The following is an 18,157-nucleotide window of genomic DNA, read 5'->3' as shown; positions in this document are numbered from 1 at the left end:
TCACTATTTCAGCGCCCCCATTAACTACCCACACAGCACTTTTCATACTGTATTCTGATTAGTTGCAGGGCAGTGTTTCTCAGCTGGGAGTGACGTTGCTTCCCAGGGGACATTTGACAACATCTAGAGACATTTTTTATCATAGCTGGCGGAAGGGTGGGGCAGTTCTACTGGCGTCTAGCGGGCAGAGGCCAGGGATGCTGCTAAATGTCCTACAGTGCCCAGGACGGCCCTACATCAGAAGCATCCAGCCTAAAGTGTCAGTAGCGCCAAGGTCGAGGAAGGCTGTCATGGGGGTATCTGAGGTTCTTTCTTTTTTTTTTTTTCTCTTTTTTGCAGTACATGGGCCTCTCACTGTTGTGGCCTCTCCCGTTGCGGAGCACAGGCTCCGGACGCGCAGGCTCAGCGGCCATGGCTCACGGGTGCAGCCGCTCCGCGGCATGTGGGATCTTCCCGGACCGACAGACACACACACGCACACACCACCTTCCCATCTTGCCAGCACACACACACACACACCCCACCTTCCCATCTTGCCAGCGCCGACCACCCCCAGTACCTAAGGGACCCCCGTGTTAGGTGAGTCATGGCCATGCTGGTGACCGTAGCTAAAGCTCCGAGGCGGGTGTGCAGGCAGAGCACGGGCATCACCTCAGAACCGCCTAAGTGAGACGTAGACCAGGATGGTTCTACTTTCAGCTGTGAAAACCAGAGCCTCATCTTCCTCAGTTAGGCTTTTTCTCTGTCGTGGATGTTGTTCAGTCACCTGGCACCAAAATGGGGGGGGGGGGGGGGCGGGGCGCGGGTTCTCACTTAGTCATTCGTCTCTAGTTCCCCTGTTTTATTATTCTCTAAACCTTTTGGTTCTTCCTTTCAGTTGCCCCTACACTCCCACAGTCACCGTTCGAGACCTAACTGTCCTGACACTTGGTTTTGCGTCTGGCTCTGGTGCTGTCACGTCGTCCCACTGCTTAAACCCATCAGTGCTGGCCTGGCTTTCTCTCCCAGACACGGAGCCCACCTCGGGTCATCAGTCCCCAGACTCCTCGCTCCTGTCCCCCAGCACCGTCTCCTTTCTGTGTTTCGGGAACGTGAGGAAGTCCTTTTCCTCTCCAGGCCCTTACGAGTTTATCTTCTTTTATGTAAAGTCCATTCATCATGCAGAGCCTGGCTGAAATCTACCTCCTGAAGTTTTCCTTGCCTGACCTCTGACCTCTGCTCATCCCTACTCTCCCTGCATCCCTGCACTAAATAAGCCTTTTAGAGTATGCTCTGATATGTACGCCTTCTTGTTGGTGGTTTCTTGCCAGTTGTTGGTAGCATTTCAGTATCGGACTGTCTTAATGTTGCCAAGTGGATTTTAAGCTTCAAGAAGCTTCAGGAAGAGGCCAGGTTTTCCTACTGCAGGGCCCCCAGGAGTCCCAGTGCAACACTGCAGGAGGCAGAGTGACTTTCTTAAGCTGAGCCGCAGTGGAGGCTGCAGCAGGTGGGGAGGCCCTCCGCCTCAGGCTCACAAACACATGGTCCTCACAGAAGCTGAATGTGGAGGGCCTTCTCTCCAGCTGTTTAGGAAGGGAAACAGATTCAGAGACCTTAAGTACTTTGACCAAAAGCGGCAGCCAAGATGCAGTGATGTGAGTGCTTGACGACTCCAGGTGACTAAGTGCTGTACCCACTGCCCAGCCTCCAGGCTCTCCAGACTCAACGCCCTCTCTACCTTTGTGAAGACACCCATGTGGTCCAGGCATAACCTGATCCAGCAACTTAATTAGCACATGATTTAACCAACTGCCCTTTTAAAATTAGAGATGCTAAAAATCTTACGTATCCTCAGAAAGAAGGAATGTGTGTATATGTGTATATGTGCGTGTGTGTGTGTGGGGGGGGTGTTCTAAAATTTAAGTGTATCCGAAATTTTCAAATTAAATTAATGAAAATATTGTTGGTTTATGTTTTAAATTTATAAAGCATTTGTCTTCAATGAAAGGTAGAGCACTTTTTGTCTCTCATTTATATTCTAATATTTCTGAATTATCTTGATTGTTTCCATCTGCTGAATTATGGGACTCAGCAGTAGTTATGAAATAGTAATTTCTTTTTTTTCCCTTATGTTGTGTGTGTTAACATTTGTAAATAAGAGTTTTTCTTATTTCTAGGTACAGATTTATGAATTAGAGGAACATAAGATTGAAACATGGAGGGGTAAGCACTGTTGAGTGTTAAAAACCTTTTAATATGAGGAAAAACATGTTCTACATATGTATAAAATGTTTTAATTTCACAGGTCCTCTTCTCTCTGCTTAATAACTGACTACATTAAGACATTTCTTTCTATATTAATTTTGATAGTATGCCATACTACTATAAATATTACCCACTCTGTTTAGTACACATGTATAGAGAACCTATAACAAGTCTTTAGACTAAGGCTGGGATATAGATGGGATATAGTAACTAGTGCCCGAGTCTCTGGCCCCCAGTCGAGCCACCATTCACCTCTAAGTATTACCTTCCAAATCTTCGCCTTTGTATAGAAAATGCACCAAAGGAATGCCTGAAATTAACAAAAGCAAGGATCTGTTCCTATTTAAATTCAATCATTATTTCTTTACATTATTATTATTTCTTTACAAATTATGGAGACAAGTAGAACAAGTGAAACTTAAACTAGATGATTTGGATAAAATCACACGAAAATAACTTCAAGATTGCTTGCTTTCGTTTGCAGTATTGAAATTCACCCTTTATAATCACAATACCCTTTTCTGAAATGGAGCCACTTTTTAAATTGTAATTTCATGATTGTGAAATTGTTCAGTCTTAATGAGACCCAGCCTGCTGGGTTGGTACAGAGGGGGCAAAGGACCAACCAGTAAGAATATCCTCGATGGGAGCCTGTGATGGGGATCCCTGAGGAAGAAGCCTCTGTAGGGTGTTCGGGGAGAAGCCTGCATTAGACACTGAGGGGCCAACTCAACTCAAGGAAACTTTTTCATTTAAACCTGAGGTTTAGCTTTGTGTTCCCGTTATCTGCTTGGTGTGACAAGCACCCCTGTGACTGGCTGCGAGATCTGAACATCCATTAGGATGCTCTAAAGAGAGCTGGGCCTCCTTTAATCCCATATGATTTAGAGGTTTCATTGAACGACGTATTTGATTGATGATAGCTTTATCAAGTCAGACCAAACAAAGTCAGTCAACATGGGATCCACATTTTAGCACTGCCTATCATGCAGTGAATATATATATTTTAACACCAAGACAGATACTTTGTAATAAATTCTATTGTATAAGTAATGTCAGACCAAGGTTTAAGTGTATTTACATTTTGATATTACATGGTATTTGGTAGTAATAATAATAATAATAATAATGTTGAGATTTTCTTGAATGCCTTCTGTGTAGAAACCTCAGTAAAGCAAATTACAGTTTATCTTTACAAAGATAATGTCTGCATACTAGAAAGATCCCCAGATACAGTAGATCAAGCTTTGGTGTCGAAAATAAAACTTAATAACATTTAAAGAACAAAGTTTGTTATAACTTTTACCTTTTAACTTGTGAAAATTAGTTTTAAAGGATTTCATAGTCTTCCTTTGTTGAGGGTGATAGTGACTTGGTAACATTCTAGTGACCTCTGCTGGTATTGCTCTTTTATCAGATTTCTTGACTTTTCTTCTGATTTTTACAACATCTATTGTAATACTGTTTTTAAATACTTAACTTTTCCACAAAGGCAACATCCTGAAACAGTTTGGAAGTTGTTTAATAATAGCCATGACTATAAGTAACACAATAGTGTTCAGTAAATTAATTCGATTTGGGTTTTTAATCCTTCTAATTATTACCTGTAAATTGAAGGGTATTTTAATTTATGTAATAATTACAAACAGCAAATACGTTACTAATTACATATTTTCTTTCTATAAATACAGAGCTTTATTTACAAGAAACGTTTAAGCCTTTAGTGAATATATCTCCAGATGCAAGGTAAACTTGTCAAGTTTTTCTCCTTTGAAAACATTCCATTCATTCAGATTCATCTGTTTTGTTACCATGGGTGATAAATTTTTTTTGTTTTAATCTAGATAGGGGCCAGCCTCCTTAATATTAAATTCAGTAAACTCAGAGACAGTAGAAATCACAGCCATTGTTGGTCCAAAGGACTGAGAATGAACTAGGAAGATGGTCATACTGAGCAGTTTGAAAGTCCAGATCACCTGCAGCAGAAACCCACTAGGGAGCTCATTAAAGCTGCAGATTTCTGGGCTCTTCTCCCAGTCAGTCTTTGGACGGTTTTAGTGCCCTGGAATGTGCATTAAAACAACTCCCCCAGGGGTCCCAACGTGCACTGAAGTTGAAAAATCAGTCTCCTTAGGCACTGGTCCAGAGGTGGTCAGAGGATGGGGCTGCCCACAAGTGTTGACCCAAGCCTTCTGGGACAGCTCGGATACATTTTCAGAAATAAAAGCATTCTTAAAACTAGTGCACTAGTGAGCAATATTGATTTTGGAATCAATATTCCAAAATCAATATTGATTTTGTGGAATATTGATTTTTATTATTTTATTTCCAAGTCCTAAAAAACAGCTCCACCCAGCACACCTCCTCGTCGGCAGTCACAGGAGAGGCTGGAGCAGCCAGCAGTGGGCAGGCTGAGCACAGAAGCGGCCAGTGCAGGGGGCCCCCGGCCACAGTGCCCTCTGTTGCCAGGGTCGTCCATTAGCTTCCCGAGGGGTTAGCTTCTGTCATTTCTCAAATAAAAGCATCAAACCTGCTACTAAAAAACTGCTCTCCTAGAGATTTTTGTAGCCCACACTTGGATTTGAGGCTTATGAACAGATTACGGAAAATCGAAAATTTTGCTGAGATCTCCAGTTTAAAACTTTTCTAGAACGCTGTTTTAGGTCCGTCAACCTTTTAATATTGTAATTTAAAGACACAAAGTACGTTTAAAGCAGGGGTGGTCCAAAGTTTTCTAATTCTTCTTTAAAGCCTCCTAACAACTGTAATGGCTTTTCCCGCAGCCTCTTCGATGCTGTACACTCGTTGATCAAAAATAAAATCCACAGATTGCCAGTTATTGACCCTATCAGTGGGAATGCACTTTATATACTTACCCACAAAAGAATCCTCAAGTTCCTCCAGCTTTTTGTAAGTAGTTTTTAGTGTTTCTAAAGACATAGCTGCATCTACTTTAATTTACTTCAAGTAAATTGGCTCCTGTTACCCTCATAGAAGAAATCGTTAGTTTTGAGGTCTCCATTTCTAAACTTCAGTTTCTCAACTCACTACTATTTGAACTGTACATTCTCAAAGTTGATTCCAGTTAAAAAGTAATCACCTTTCAGTGCAAGTAAAAACACTTGGAATTCTCTATTTAAGTGAGAATATTTTATCACCTAAAATGAGAAGAAGCAAAGCAGTTCGCGAGTCAGTCTGATTAAGGAACTACTTACCCAAGATAGCTTGAGCCAGACTGCCTTATGATGCTTTACTGGTGTCATGGTTGGGGACATGCTCAGAAGTCCTGGCCCCAGGATGGTCTTATTATTTACTGCAGCAGTGATAGAAAAGCCCAAAGCAAATAAAATTTTGACAACATAATACCATGTTGGTCCAAATCAGGGCTATATTGTCTGTAGGTTTTCTCAACTGCATCGGAAATGAGATGGCTTCCTAATCATCCAAAACTCAGAACCTCTTTGGTCGGCAGTATTAAAAAGAGGCTCAGAAGGGCCAGAGTGTTCACAGGAGGGCTTCAATTTTTTCCTTTTAATTACATGCACTGAAGTTGAGGTTATAAGTAATTGGTCAGCTAAAACCAGTAAGGGGCCTCATTCATAGTTCAGAAGAGATCATATTAAGAATCATTTTTTTAAAAGAATTTAGTAGACATTAAAAATCTACGTCAAGTTAGCTTTCCTGTCTTCTCCACAGCTTCAAATTAGGAAATAAAGCAGCATTCCAGTGTGGCGTGAAGGAGCCCAGGCTGCTCCGACAGCAGCCCAGAGGGTTTAAGTGATGGGGAGAAATGCCTTGTCCATCAAACCAGCCCTGTATTTTAAGTCTGTGTAAATGTAGCAGTTATCATGTTTAAATAAACACTAAGAAAGAATGTAGGAAGGAGAAGAGTGATTTACAAAAAAGCATGAAGTTTGGTAAAGAGGCAGTCTAGGGAAGAAGAATTAAGGAGGCGGGGACATTGTTGGTCAGACTTCCTGTCTGCCGTGGGCTGAACGCATGCAGTCGCCTTGGCACTGAGCTTTAACAGGACCCAGGGCCCAGGACCCAGGGCGGGGCTGTACCAGGCTCTTAGCCCACGTACCCCTTAGAGTCGCCATTTTAAAACAGTACTAATCATGAGAGGAGCTAAACAGTGTTAAGCATTACGCTGTGTCAGGCACTTCACATGATAAAGCTAATCCTAGCCACCACCCTCTCAGGTAGGTATTTTTATTATCTGATTTGGAAGCGATAACATTCAGCAAGGTTGCGTAGCTTTGCCACGGTTGCCGGTGGTGGTGGTGGAGCAGCCCTCCCTCTAACTGCTCCGTCTGTCCGTGTCCAGAGGCGGCTTAGATCCTCGGGCTCAGGGCGCCTGGCTCACAGGGCCGACGGCGCCCAGAGGCCCTTAGCGTTTCCGTGGCCACGCTGCCGACGGGGAGGCACAGCCTGAGACAGGCCTTTGGCATCTTCTCCTCTACAACAAGTAGAGGAGGTGGCCTCTGCCAGTACTGCCTTATATTTGGGCCAATATGGTAATTAGAATCATGCTGTTAGAATATTCAGCTAGGGATTTTCAGATAAAAATGAAGAATTTTAAATAAACTCCAGAACCTGATTTTTACTGCCTTGAGATCATGTTCCGAGAAAAAAGTAGCGTTGCCCTTAGAGACATTTGACAGTCAGCCTAAGTGTGCAGCTGAACAGGGGTTTATCCTGCATCGAGATGGGCTAGATGACCTAATAGGTCTTTCTTTTTTTCTCTCTAAATTTCTAGGATTCTCATGATTTGAATATTGATGAACTCTTTGACTTGAACATTTTGTTTCTTCTAATTGTTCATCTTTTCCTGATAATTATAAGGTACACCAGGAGGATGGAATCAACTGTACCCTTTATAAAAGGTGGATTTTTGAAACCATAGACCTTATTTTGTTTTAGTCAAACATGATCCTAGACTTCTCTCTTCTGACTTCTCCCTCCTCCTTTAAAACAGCCCGTGAAAAGAAAAGTTCACTTTTAAATGTTCTTTTAATTCTGTTCAGTTGGCTTGTTCTTGTTCCTAGTAGACAAAAATTGGAGTCCTCCAATGGAGAATTCAGGGTGTAGAGGTGGGATGGTGTGGGAACTAGCTTAGCAGCTCAGACAGCCACCATCAGACGCTTTGGGTTTGGCAATGTGTGGGTTCTTAATAAACATTACCTAATGATGACAGCAGGACAATGAATTTAACATGAATAATTTAAGAAGATTCTCGGTGGCTGATGGGTCTTAATTTCCAAATAGACCTGTCGTTCCCTCCTGTCCGGTTTTCCAGTGGGTGAAAAGAAGGAGAAAATGTTACAGTGTTAGTGCTTTGCAGTATTTTTACTAAGTAGTTAAATAAGCATAAACATATAAGCTGGTTTGAACAAAAGACACAGTTCTTGTATGTAACATTTTCATGTTAATTCAGATATCCGGGTGGATTGTTAGAAAAGACTAATTTGTTGCACATAGTTTTTCATCGAATGTGGACATGTGAACACTGAAAAGGTCTGCTCTGGCTCTAGAGCATCTGTGCCCGTCTTCCTGTCTAGATGTCTGATATGCCAAAGCCTGCTTTCATGAAGCAGAACCTGGGTGCACTCGGAATCGGGACCTACCACAACATCGCCTTCATACACCCAGACACTCCCATCATTAAAGCCTTGAACGTCTTCGTGGAAAGACGAGTGTCAGCCTTGCCTGTTGTGGACGAGTCAGGTCTGTGTGCTGAGCCATACCAGTTGAACAGAAACAACGGTTTATCTCCTTAGGGTAAAACTACTGTTAAATGACCTGGCATATCAGATAAGTGGGGAAATGAAAACTTAGACCAAGGAGTACTCAGGAGAATAAGAATTTTATACTGGCTTATTTTCACATTTTCCATTAAGATATGATTTCATGTCCCTTTTAAAATAGTCAGGTTTATTTTGTTTAGCAATATTTAATTCTTAGTAAATATCTAGTTAAGATTGATATTAAATGCTGTTTTTTGTTTCTAAGATATTATTCTAACATACATTTTTATTTTTAGGAAAAGTTGTAGATATTTATTCCAAATTTGATGTAATTGTAAGTATTTTTAATTTTGTTAAACCTGTCATCTAGAATGCATTTAAAGCATATTCATTAGTCTGTTTTTTGTGACTTTTCCTATTTTAACAATTCCTAGCTTCTTTGAGGATGAGGACCTTATCAGAGAATTCCATAGACTCCCCAACAGTAATTGTACTTTTAATATTCATTGGTTTAGCAGTGAATAACATATTAGTAGCATTTTATTTTTTTAACTTTTTATTTTATATTGGAATATAGCCGATTAACAATGTTGTGACAGCTTCAGATGCACAGCAAAGTGACTTGGCCATACATATACATGTATCCATTCTCCCCCAGACTCTCCTCCCATCCAGGCTGCCACATAACATTGAGCAGAGTTCCCTCTGCTATACAGTAGGTCCTTGTTGGTTATCCTTTTCAAATATAACAGTGTGTACTTGTCAATCCCCAAATCCCTAACTATCCCTTCCCTCCACCTTGCCCCTGCCCCGTAACCATAAGTTCATTCTCTAAGTCTGTGAGTCCGTTTGTTTTGAAAATACATTCATTTGTATCATTTCTTTTTAGATTCCCCATATAAGCGGTATCATCCGATATTTCTCTTTCTCTGACTTACTTCACTCAGCATGACAATCTCTAGGTCCATCCATGTTGCTGCAATGGCATTATTTGATTCTTTTTTATGGCTGAGAAATATTCCATTGTATGTATGTACCACGTCTTCTTTATCCATTCCTCTGTCGATGGACATTTAGGTTGCTTCCATGTCTTGGCTATTGTAAACAGTGCTGCAATGAACGTTGGGGTGCATGTATCCTTTTGGACCATGTTTTTCTCCGGATATATGCCCAGGAGTGGGATTGCAGGGTTGTATGGTAGCTCTATTTTTAGTTTTTTAAGGACCCTCCATACTGTTCTCCATAGTGGCTGCACCAATTTACATTCCCACCAACAGTGTAGGAGGGTTCCCTTCTCTCCACACCCTCTCCAGCATTTACTGTTTGCGGATTTTTTGATGATGGCCATTCTGACTGGTGTGAGGTGATGCCTCATTTTAGTTTTGATTTGTATTTCTCTAATCATTAGCGATGGTGACCATCTTTTCCATGTACCTCTTTGCCCATCTGTATGTCTTCCTTGGAAAAATGTCTATTTGGGTCTTATGCTTTTTTTTTTTTTTTTTTTGGGTGTACGCGGGCCTCTCACTGTTGTGGCCTCTCCGGTTGCAGAGCACAGGCTCCGGACGCGCAGGCTCAGCAGCCATGGCTCATGGGCCCAGCCACTCCATGGCATGTGGGGTCTTCCCGGACCGGGGCACGAACCCGTGTCCCCTGCATCGGCAGGTGGACTCTCAACCACTGCGTCACCAGGGAAGCCCCTTATGCCCATTTTTTGATTGGGTTGTTTGTTTTGATATTAAGCCACATGAGCTGTTTGTAAATTTTGGAGACTAAATCCCTTGTTGGTCTCATCATTTGAAAACATTTTCTTCCAATCAGTGGGTTGTCTTTTCGTTTTATGGTTTCCTTTGCTGTGCAAAAGCTTTTGACTTTAATTAGGTCCCATTTGTTTATTTTTGTTTTTATTTCCATTATTCTGGGAGACGGATGGGAAAACATATTGCTGCAATTTATGTCAGAGAGTGTTCTGCCTATGTTTTCCTCTAAGAGTTTTATAGTGTCTGGTCTCACATTTAGGTTTTTAATCCATTTTGAGCTTATTTTTGTGTATGGTGTTAAAGAATGATATAATTTCATTTTTTTACATGTAGCTATCCAGTTTTCCCAGTACCATTTGTTGAAGAGACTGCCTTTCCACCACTGTATAGTCTTGCCTCCTTTGTCTTAGGTTAATTAACCATAGGTGCGTGGGTTCATTTCTGGGCTTTCTATCCTGTTCCATTGATCTACAGTTCTGTTTTTGTGCCACTACCATACTGTTTTGATGACTACAGCTTTGTAGTATAGTCTGAAGTCAGGGAGCCTGATTTCTCCAGCTCCATTTTTCTTTCTCAAGATTGCTTTGGCTATTTGGGGTCTTTTGTATCTCCATACAAATTTTAAGATTTTTTTTGTTCCAGTTCTGTGAAAAATTCCATTGGTAATATGATAGGGATTGCACTGAATCTGTAGACTGCCTTGGGTAGTATAGTCATTTTGACAATATTTATTCCATTCCAAGAACATGGTATATCTTTCCATCTGTTTGTGTCTTCTCCAGCTTCTTTCATCGGCATCTTATAGTTTTTGGAGTACAGGTCTTTTGTCTCCTTAGGTAGGTTTATTCCTAGGTATTTTATTCTTTTTGATGCAGTGGTAAATGGGATTGTTTCTTGAATTTCTCTTTCTGATCTTTCATTGTTAGTGTGTAGAAATGCAGCAGGTGTCTGTGTATTAATTTTGTAGCCTGCAACTTTACCAAATTCATTGATGAGCTCTATAGTTTTCTGGTAGCGTCCTTAGAATTTTCTGTGTATACTATCATGTCATCTGCAAACAGTGATTTGGATTCCTTTTATTTCTTCTTCTTCTCTGCCATAGCTAGGACTTCCAAAACTGTGTTGAATAAAAGTGGTGAGAGTGGGCATCCTTGTCTTGTTCCTGATCTTAGAAGAAATGCTTTCAGCTTTTCACCCTTGAGTATGATGCTACCTGTAGGTTTGTCATATATGGCCTTTACTATGTTGAGGTAGGTTCCCTCTATGCCCACTTTCTGGAGAGTTTTTATCATAAATCGGTGTTAAATTTTGTCAAAAGCTTTTAGGTTTTTATTCTTCAATTTGTTGATATGGTGTATCACACTGATTGATTTGTGGATTCTGAGAAATCCTTGATCATGGTGTATGATCCTTTTAATGTATTGTTGGATTCAAATTGCTAGTATTTTGTTGAGGATTTTGCTTCTATGTTCATCAGTGATATTGGCCAGTAATTTTCTTTTTTAGTGGTATCTTTGTCTGGTTTTGGTATTAGGGTGATGGTGGCCTCATAGAATGAGTTTGGGAGTTTTCCTTCCTCTGCAATTTTCTGGAACAGTTTCTAAAGGATAGGTGTTAGCTGTTTTCTAAATGTCTGATAGAATTCACCTGTGAAGCCATCAGGTCCTGGCCTTTTGTTTGTGGGTTTTTAATTACAGTTTCAATTTCAATGCTTGTGATTGGTCTGTTCATATTTTCTGACTCTTCCTGGTTCAGTCCTGGGAGACTGTACCTTTCCATATTAGTAGCATTTTATAATTCTTTGTCTTTTCAGTACATGAGTCACTTATCCGTTACTACAGCATGTGTATGTGTTAAATAGTCATGTTTCTATACCAGAGACATTGATTCATTCTGCCAACAGGCATGTGCTTAGTGCGCAGGTGGATTCCTGGTCACCCACATCCCACTACTTGCTAATTGGGAACAACTGTTCTGAAGAGGACAGCAAATGGCATTATGTAAAGTTCTGTTTTTTATTCCCTGGTTTAAATTTACTAGATTGATTTTGGTCCTACATCCTTCCACTCGATACTTTTCCCCCATTCATTTAAATTCATTTCCTTAGAGTTTTACATCATTTCTAAGAAAGGGAACTGAAACTTTGATAGCCCCAAACCTGCATACCATTTTTTTGCCTTAATATTGACCATAGCATTAAGTATTCTTTTGTAGCTGTCTCAGACCCTTTTGTTTCATCTTATTCTGTTTAATATAACAGACACCAAAAAAATAGGCTTATTTGAATTTGGTTGGGTGGGACCCTGTAAGGTTAATCAGAACCTTGAGCAGCCATTCCGATCTGCAGGGCTTCCTCCGTGATCACCCCCGCAAAGCCTTTCTAGCAAAAGCCTTGTTCCCTAGCCCTGGGGACTTCTTACCCTTTGCAGGTGTTACTCCACCTCTCAAAACACTGTTCATTCAGGGAACATAGGGTAAAAGTGGGGGGATAAATTAGGAGTTTAGGACTAACAGATACAAACTGTATATAAAATAAACAACAAGGCCCTACTGTATAGCACAGGGAACTATATTCAATATCTTATAGTAACCTATAATAAATATATATATATATAAATAAGTCACTTTGCTGTACACCAGCAACTAACACTACATTGTAAATCAACTATACTTCAATTTAAAAAAAAAAAGAACCTATAGGGTAAGGATAGGGGAATCTTCTGTAGGACATACAGTCAGAATTTAACCGTTTTAAATGGTTGCTTCATAATAAAGGTACACCTTATAAGCTTTAAATGATTATTGATAAGATGATGAAATAACAGTACTGATGGCATGTCATAAGCTGGTACAGTGGTACTAAGTTAGGATAAACATTAATGTTTTTAAGGAACAGGCTGCTTTGAACTAACTTTGGTCATTAAATGTGAATTGAAATGAAGGATATAACTCACTGTTACTTCATTATAGAACCTTGCTGCTGAAAAAACATACAACAACCTAGACATCACAGTGACCCAGGCCCTGCAGCACCGGTCACAGTATTTCGAAGGCGTAGTGAAGTGCAGTAAGTTGGAAGTACTGGAGACCATCGTGGACAGAATAGTGAGAGCCGAGGTAAAGTGGCTGCATCCAGGTCCCTCCCCACCTCCCCGTCTGCCATGAGCACCTAACTAGGAAACAGTGCCCCAGGAATTCTGAGTCACAGGACCAGCCCGTGAGGCAGCCTTCCAGTCCAGTCCCGTGACACAGTCTCCCTGCTCCAGAACCTAGCACATGTCTTGGCACATAGTAGGTCATCTGTGAATGTTCACTGAATTGAATTTCATTTATAAGTCCTGACATAGCTGAATCAAATAAAGATACTTTCATGGTTTTAAAACATACTTGAGAAAACAGAAGTCCCAAGAGCTTTAAGTTTCATTAGAGTATTGATGAATTTAAAGCTAAAAATGTGTAATTATGTGGTCTTAACAAGTCAGTCAATAAAAGGTATTCTGATCTTTTTTTTTTAAGTTAGACACCCTGCTCCGTCCTTAGCAGAGCTGACTCCCCAAGCTTCAGCTGCCATGGCTTTTACCCTGTTTCACTAGTCTCAACACGAAGTCTTTTCTACTTGAATTTAACATCCATTACTAGTTTTCCAGAGGGTTCTAACTGACTTAGGAATACATCTAAGGTTTTTATTGTTCTTTTGTATATGCCTTTTGAAGATCATAAGCAGAAATAGGTAAGACATTCCTGCCTAATTTTAAGGACAATGGACCACATCCATCTGATGGAATCCTTTATAACAATTAAAAATCATGTTTAAGGAGAATACTGTTGATATGGAAAAATGATATATTGCTAAGAGAAAGACCAGTTACTATATATAGTGTGATGCTTCCTGTTAACATAAGTGCACGTGCATAGAAAAGAGACTAGAAAGACTCGCACCTCAGTATTAACACGGCTGTTTCTGTGGAGAACGCCAGCACGCCTTCGTGTTCCCAAGACCTCTGTTTGAGCGCGTGCTACTGTCAGGTAGGAGAAGAAAGTGATTGGCTTGTCCTGGAAGTCCATCTGGTAAGCAGCACAAACTTTAATATGAAAATAGGTTACTGAGGGAAATACAGGTGTAATTAAAGTTTTCTCAAGTTACCCACCTTGACTTTTTTCATCATTAATTTTTTTCACCGTGTGACTCCTTGTTGGGGGACAAACCAGTTTTTAGCTTCAACATGTATATATATATATATATATATACACACACACACACACACACACACACATATACGCACACATATACACGCACACATACATACATATACACATATGCATACACATATACGCATACATACACATATATACACATACATACATACATATATACACACATATATATATACACACACACACATATACACACATATATATACACACATATTTTATATATATATATAGTATATTTGTGGCTGCACTGAGCAGCTTGTGGGATCTTAGTTCCCCAACCAGGGACTGAACCCAGGCCCTCAGCAGTGAAAGCACAGAATCCTAACCAGTGGACCACCAGGGAATTCCCAGCTTCAACATATTTTGTTAGGAGAAGGGTATACAGTATCAGCGATGATTTGGTTTATTTATATGACAAATATCACACTAGCTTTTAGAAAAGAAACATTCATAAGTTTAGACTCAGCAACAGATGATAATATTTTTGGTGGTCATTTCTGTCTGGCAGAACTAATTCTAAGTGAAATGGTTTCCCCTTGACCTTTAGTAGTTCAAAAGATAGTTATTTATCATTATTAAATGTTAACAACAAAATGTGTCTAGTATAGAATATATAGCATTCTCTGGTCCTAGATGTAAATCAACTTATGATTAAAGTTAATAGATAATTAATTGTGTTATATCACAGGGTTGATTGAAGAACATAACTTTTTCTAGAGAAGCTTTTGAAAGATATTTATGTTGATTAGCATGAGAAAGATGACAAAGTGATTTCTCTTTTAACCTAAAAGCAAGCTATGATGTCAAAAGCATCACCGGCACAGTATCATTAGAGACAAACTATAAAAATGATTTCCCCACTCCTCCCATCTCCCTCCTGTGCCACCCATTCTGTACCAGTGGGTTTTAACTGTTCAGTGTGGAGAAGAGGATCTCCAGGGTAACCGACTGGCATGTGGTTGCCTCAAGCCTAAATTCTAAAGCTTTTAAATCAGAGAAGCGTGATGCTCTCTCCCTCCTTTCCTGTTTTAAGGACACTTTGCTATAGTAATACCTCAGAACATTGTCCACTCACTTATAAAAGACTCTCAAGTGGAAAACAAGATGTGAATGTAATTTACTTCACTTGATTATAGTTGATCATCCTCTGTTATTCTTAATATATGAACTTCATAGAGAAAAGGGAAAATATAATCTAAGAGCAGTGACCTTTTATTTAGTTTCACTGCTTATTTGGACTTCTCTCCCAGGTAAAAACAGTTATCTGATAGTTAATAGAAACCGAGATACAACTTTTAAAAATTAAAAACCGTTTTAGAGATTAGAGCCACATGAAGCAGCTACTGTGATACTTCATGTTTTGAATTTATCTTTCATATATTAATATTTTGAAAATAGAAAACTCAGCAGGACATATCTGGCTAATTTTTCTTAAAAGTAGTCAAGCAAATCAGCATTGCATTTTAACAGAGCCAAGGCCATTGCATGGCTCTGTGCACTGTTACTTTCTCTCATTTGTGGGATCTGTTCATTGTATAGCACATGAAAGACTTTTTTTCTAACGTCCATTTTAAACCTTTACTTATTTCAACTTTCACACGTGGCCTCCTTTCCTCTTGTCTGCAGGTCCATCGGCTGGTGGTAGTAAACGAAACAGACAGTATCGTGGGTATTATTTCCCTGTCGGATATTCTGCAAGCCCTGATACTCACCCCTGCAGGTATAAATGCCAGTGTCTGACCTTTACTGTAAGTGCGCAGGGAGCCGGGGCAGGGGCGGGGATGCGGGGCAGCAAGCCCTCCCTCGCCCACCTGCCAGCCTCACCTTTCTGTGCAGTACTTTGTAAACCATTTTCATTTTCTTTGTGGTTTTGAAAAGCTTATAGAAAGTATTCTGACTTAAGAGCATCCCGACACCCAGAAGTGCTTAAGTAATCGAGGATTCGTTGCCATGATCGTCATAACCTTGCCCATTAAAAAGTGAAGATCTCCTCAGTTTTGCTTTATGTTTAGGACTACTAACTGGAAATCGGGGGAAATTCTTTGGGACCTAAGTATTGAAACCATCTACCCTTCAAAAAGAAAAAAAAAAGCTTACTAGTAGTATATAAAAGTTTGACCTACGCAAACTTTTTTCCATTAATAGTGTATGGAAATTACGTTAACTGCCAAACATTGGTGACTAAACTCATTTTCTGCCAGATTAACTCTAAGCAAACCCTCAGGTCACAGTCAGGGAGCCGTGAGGCAGGGGGAGGGAGGGGCCTTTGGTGTTTCTCCTGTGTCACACAGTTTAATCGTTTAATGGCTGAAGGGGTCCTAAAACCACCAGCCCTCCACTTCCCCTCCCCACCCACACGAAGTACAGACAACCCAGCCTCAGGCCTCACAGATCAAGGCCAAGACAGGAGACTAAACCATGTGCCCTTTGAACTCTTAGAAGTTAAACATTAACATGTGCCTTTACTAGGGTATTGATTTTTCTTTAGTTCAGAAATCAATCACACTGGCTAAGACTAGTTTTTACAGTTGGCCTATAGCCTGGAGATACCCACCTGAAAAGGAATCCCCATCACCAGCGAGAAACAGATCGCACTGATTAAGTGAGAAGGACAGGGGCGTGATTCCGGGGGTAGGGGGGCGGTGACTCCCAGCAGGCTGTAGAGGAGCAGCAGCTGGACATTGTTAGAAACGCACAGGTGGGGCCCAGCCCATGTCTGCTGAGTCAGAAACTCTAGACACGGGGCTTGTTGTAGTTATTTTCAAATGTCAGATACGTGAGAACCTGAAACTCATGGTAACCTCTTTTTAATCATTACATAAGTTTTAGTACAGCGTTCGAGTTCAACATGTGTGCACACTACAGAGTGATCACCCCCCAAGACCAGCTATCATCCACCACCATACAGCTGAGCCTCTCACCCACTGCAGCCACCCCCACCCCCTTCCCTTCTGGTAACCACTGCTGTGTTCTCCACGTTCTTCTGTTGTCTTTGTTCATCAGTTTTGGCTTGGGTCTTTTTAGATTCCACATATGAATGAAACCGTATGGTATTTATCTTTCTCTGTCTTGATTTACTTCACTTAGAAATAAGTGAAAGATCCATCCATGTTGTCAAAAATGGCACGATTTCATTTTTGTTTTTTTTATGGCTCATGATAATCTCTGTAGTCATGAGAAAAGGACTAAAAGATGTGAGACTGTTCACAGCATTACTTGTAATAACCTCAAACTGGAAATAACCCAAATATCTTTGAGCAGAAGAACGGACAGACTGCATTCTGTCCATTAGTGGAATGCATTGATGGTGAACACACATAGCTGTATCGGACAGTGGATGAACCCCACAGACGAAACAGAGCAAGGAAGCAGGACCAATGCAAAGAGTGTGATTGCATTTATATACAGTTGACCCTTGAACAACATGGGTCCACTTATACGTGAATTTTTTTCATAGTAGATACTGCAGTGCTACACAGTCCATGGTTGGTTGAATCCACAGACACCGAACTGCGGATATGGAGGGGAATCGTGGATACAAAGGATAAGTTGTGGGTAGCGCCCCAGTGTTGTTCAAGGGTCAGCTGTGCAGCTCCTCTGTGCATGTTAGGAAAAGGACTCATCTCCAGGCAGGCTCATCCCCACAGGCACGTAACTTGGCACCTTCAGAAAAAGACGCCCCTTTTCTAGTCAGCTGGCCCTGGGCCAAGGCACACAGCTTGCTGGGCTGAGTCAGGCCAAATGTCAACTCGCTTCTGTCCCCGTGGCCAAGATTCTTTGTGCATTACCAATTCAGAGTAAGCAATTCTTTATCCTCTCTATGTCTTGGTGTCACAAACCATAAGAATGAGAATGTTCGCCTGGATGAGTTTAAATTTCCATCCAAATTTGATATTTCAAAAATTCTAAATTACTAATGCAAGTCAGCATGAATGAAAATGCAAGGAGGAAACCTGTTCCACGGCTGGATTTGGAATGTTTGTTACCACAGAAATAAATACTGTAAAGACAGGGATAGTCAAATTAGAATTCTTTGTAGCACGGTGTGTATAACGCTGTTCATTTAGGAAAATCCCCTGTATTCCTAATAACTGGATTACCGGTGAACACCGGGAGCGGCGCTGTCTTGGAAGAGAGGGAGCGCCCCCATCAGATCAGATGCTAGCATACTCGGGTGACCGTGTGGTGCGA

At 40.8% G+C, this 18,157-nt stretch overlaps 1 protein-coding gene across 5 annotated transcripts in view; it reads left to right on the top strand.

Moving 5' to 3' along the window:
• The window catches only part of PRKAG2 (protein kinase AMP-activated non-catalytic subunit gamma 2), a 277,712-nt gene that overhangs the window by 257,197 nt on the left and 2,358 nt on the right, over positions 1-18,157 (top strand). For 3 of the 5 annotated variants that reach the window (XM_033863525.2, XM_033863524.2, XM_019930318.2), the window contains 7 exons: positions 2,157-2,202; positions 3,936-3,990; positions 5,028-5,154; positions 7,806-7,971; positions 8,288-8,325; positions 12,722-12,868; positions 15,593-15,686. In XM_033863525.2, the coding sequence (XP_033719416.1) occupies positions 2,157-2,202; positions 3,936-3,990; positions 5,028-5,154; positions 7,806-7,971; positions 8,288-8,325; positions 12,722-12,868; positions 15,593-15,686 (673 nt within the window). Of the gene's footprint in view, positions 1-2,156; positions 2,203-3,935; positions 3,991-5,027; positions 5,155-7,003; positions 7,131-7,778; positions 7,972-8,287; positions 8,326-12,721; positions 12,869-15,592; positions 15,687-18,157 lie in introns of those variants that run through there. The other 2 variants (XM_033863527.2, XM_033863526.2) reach the window with 2 other exon arrangements.

This window comes from Tursiops truncatus, chromosome 9, assembly GCF_011762595.2.
Source record: "Tursiops truncatus isolate mTurTru1 chromosome 9, mTurTru1.mat.Y, whole genome shotgun sequence".
NCBI classification, from domain to species: domain Eukaryota; kingdom Metazoa; phylum Chordata; class Mammalia; order Artiodactyla; family Delphinidae; genus Tursiops; species Tursiops truncatus.
This window is presented reverse-complemented; position numbering and strand designations above follow the sequence as displayed.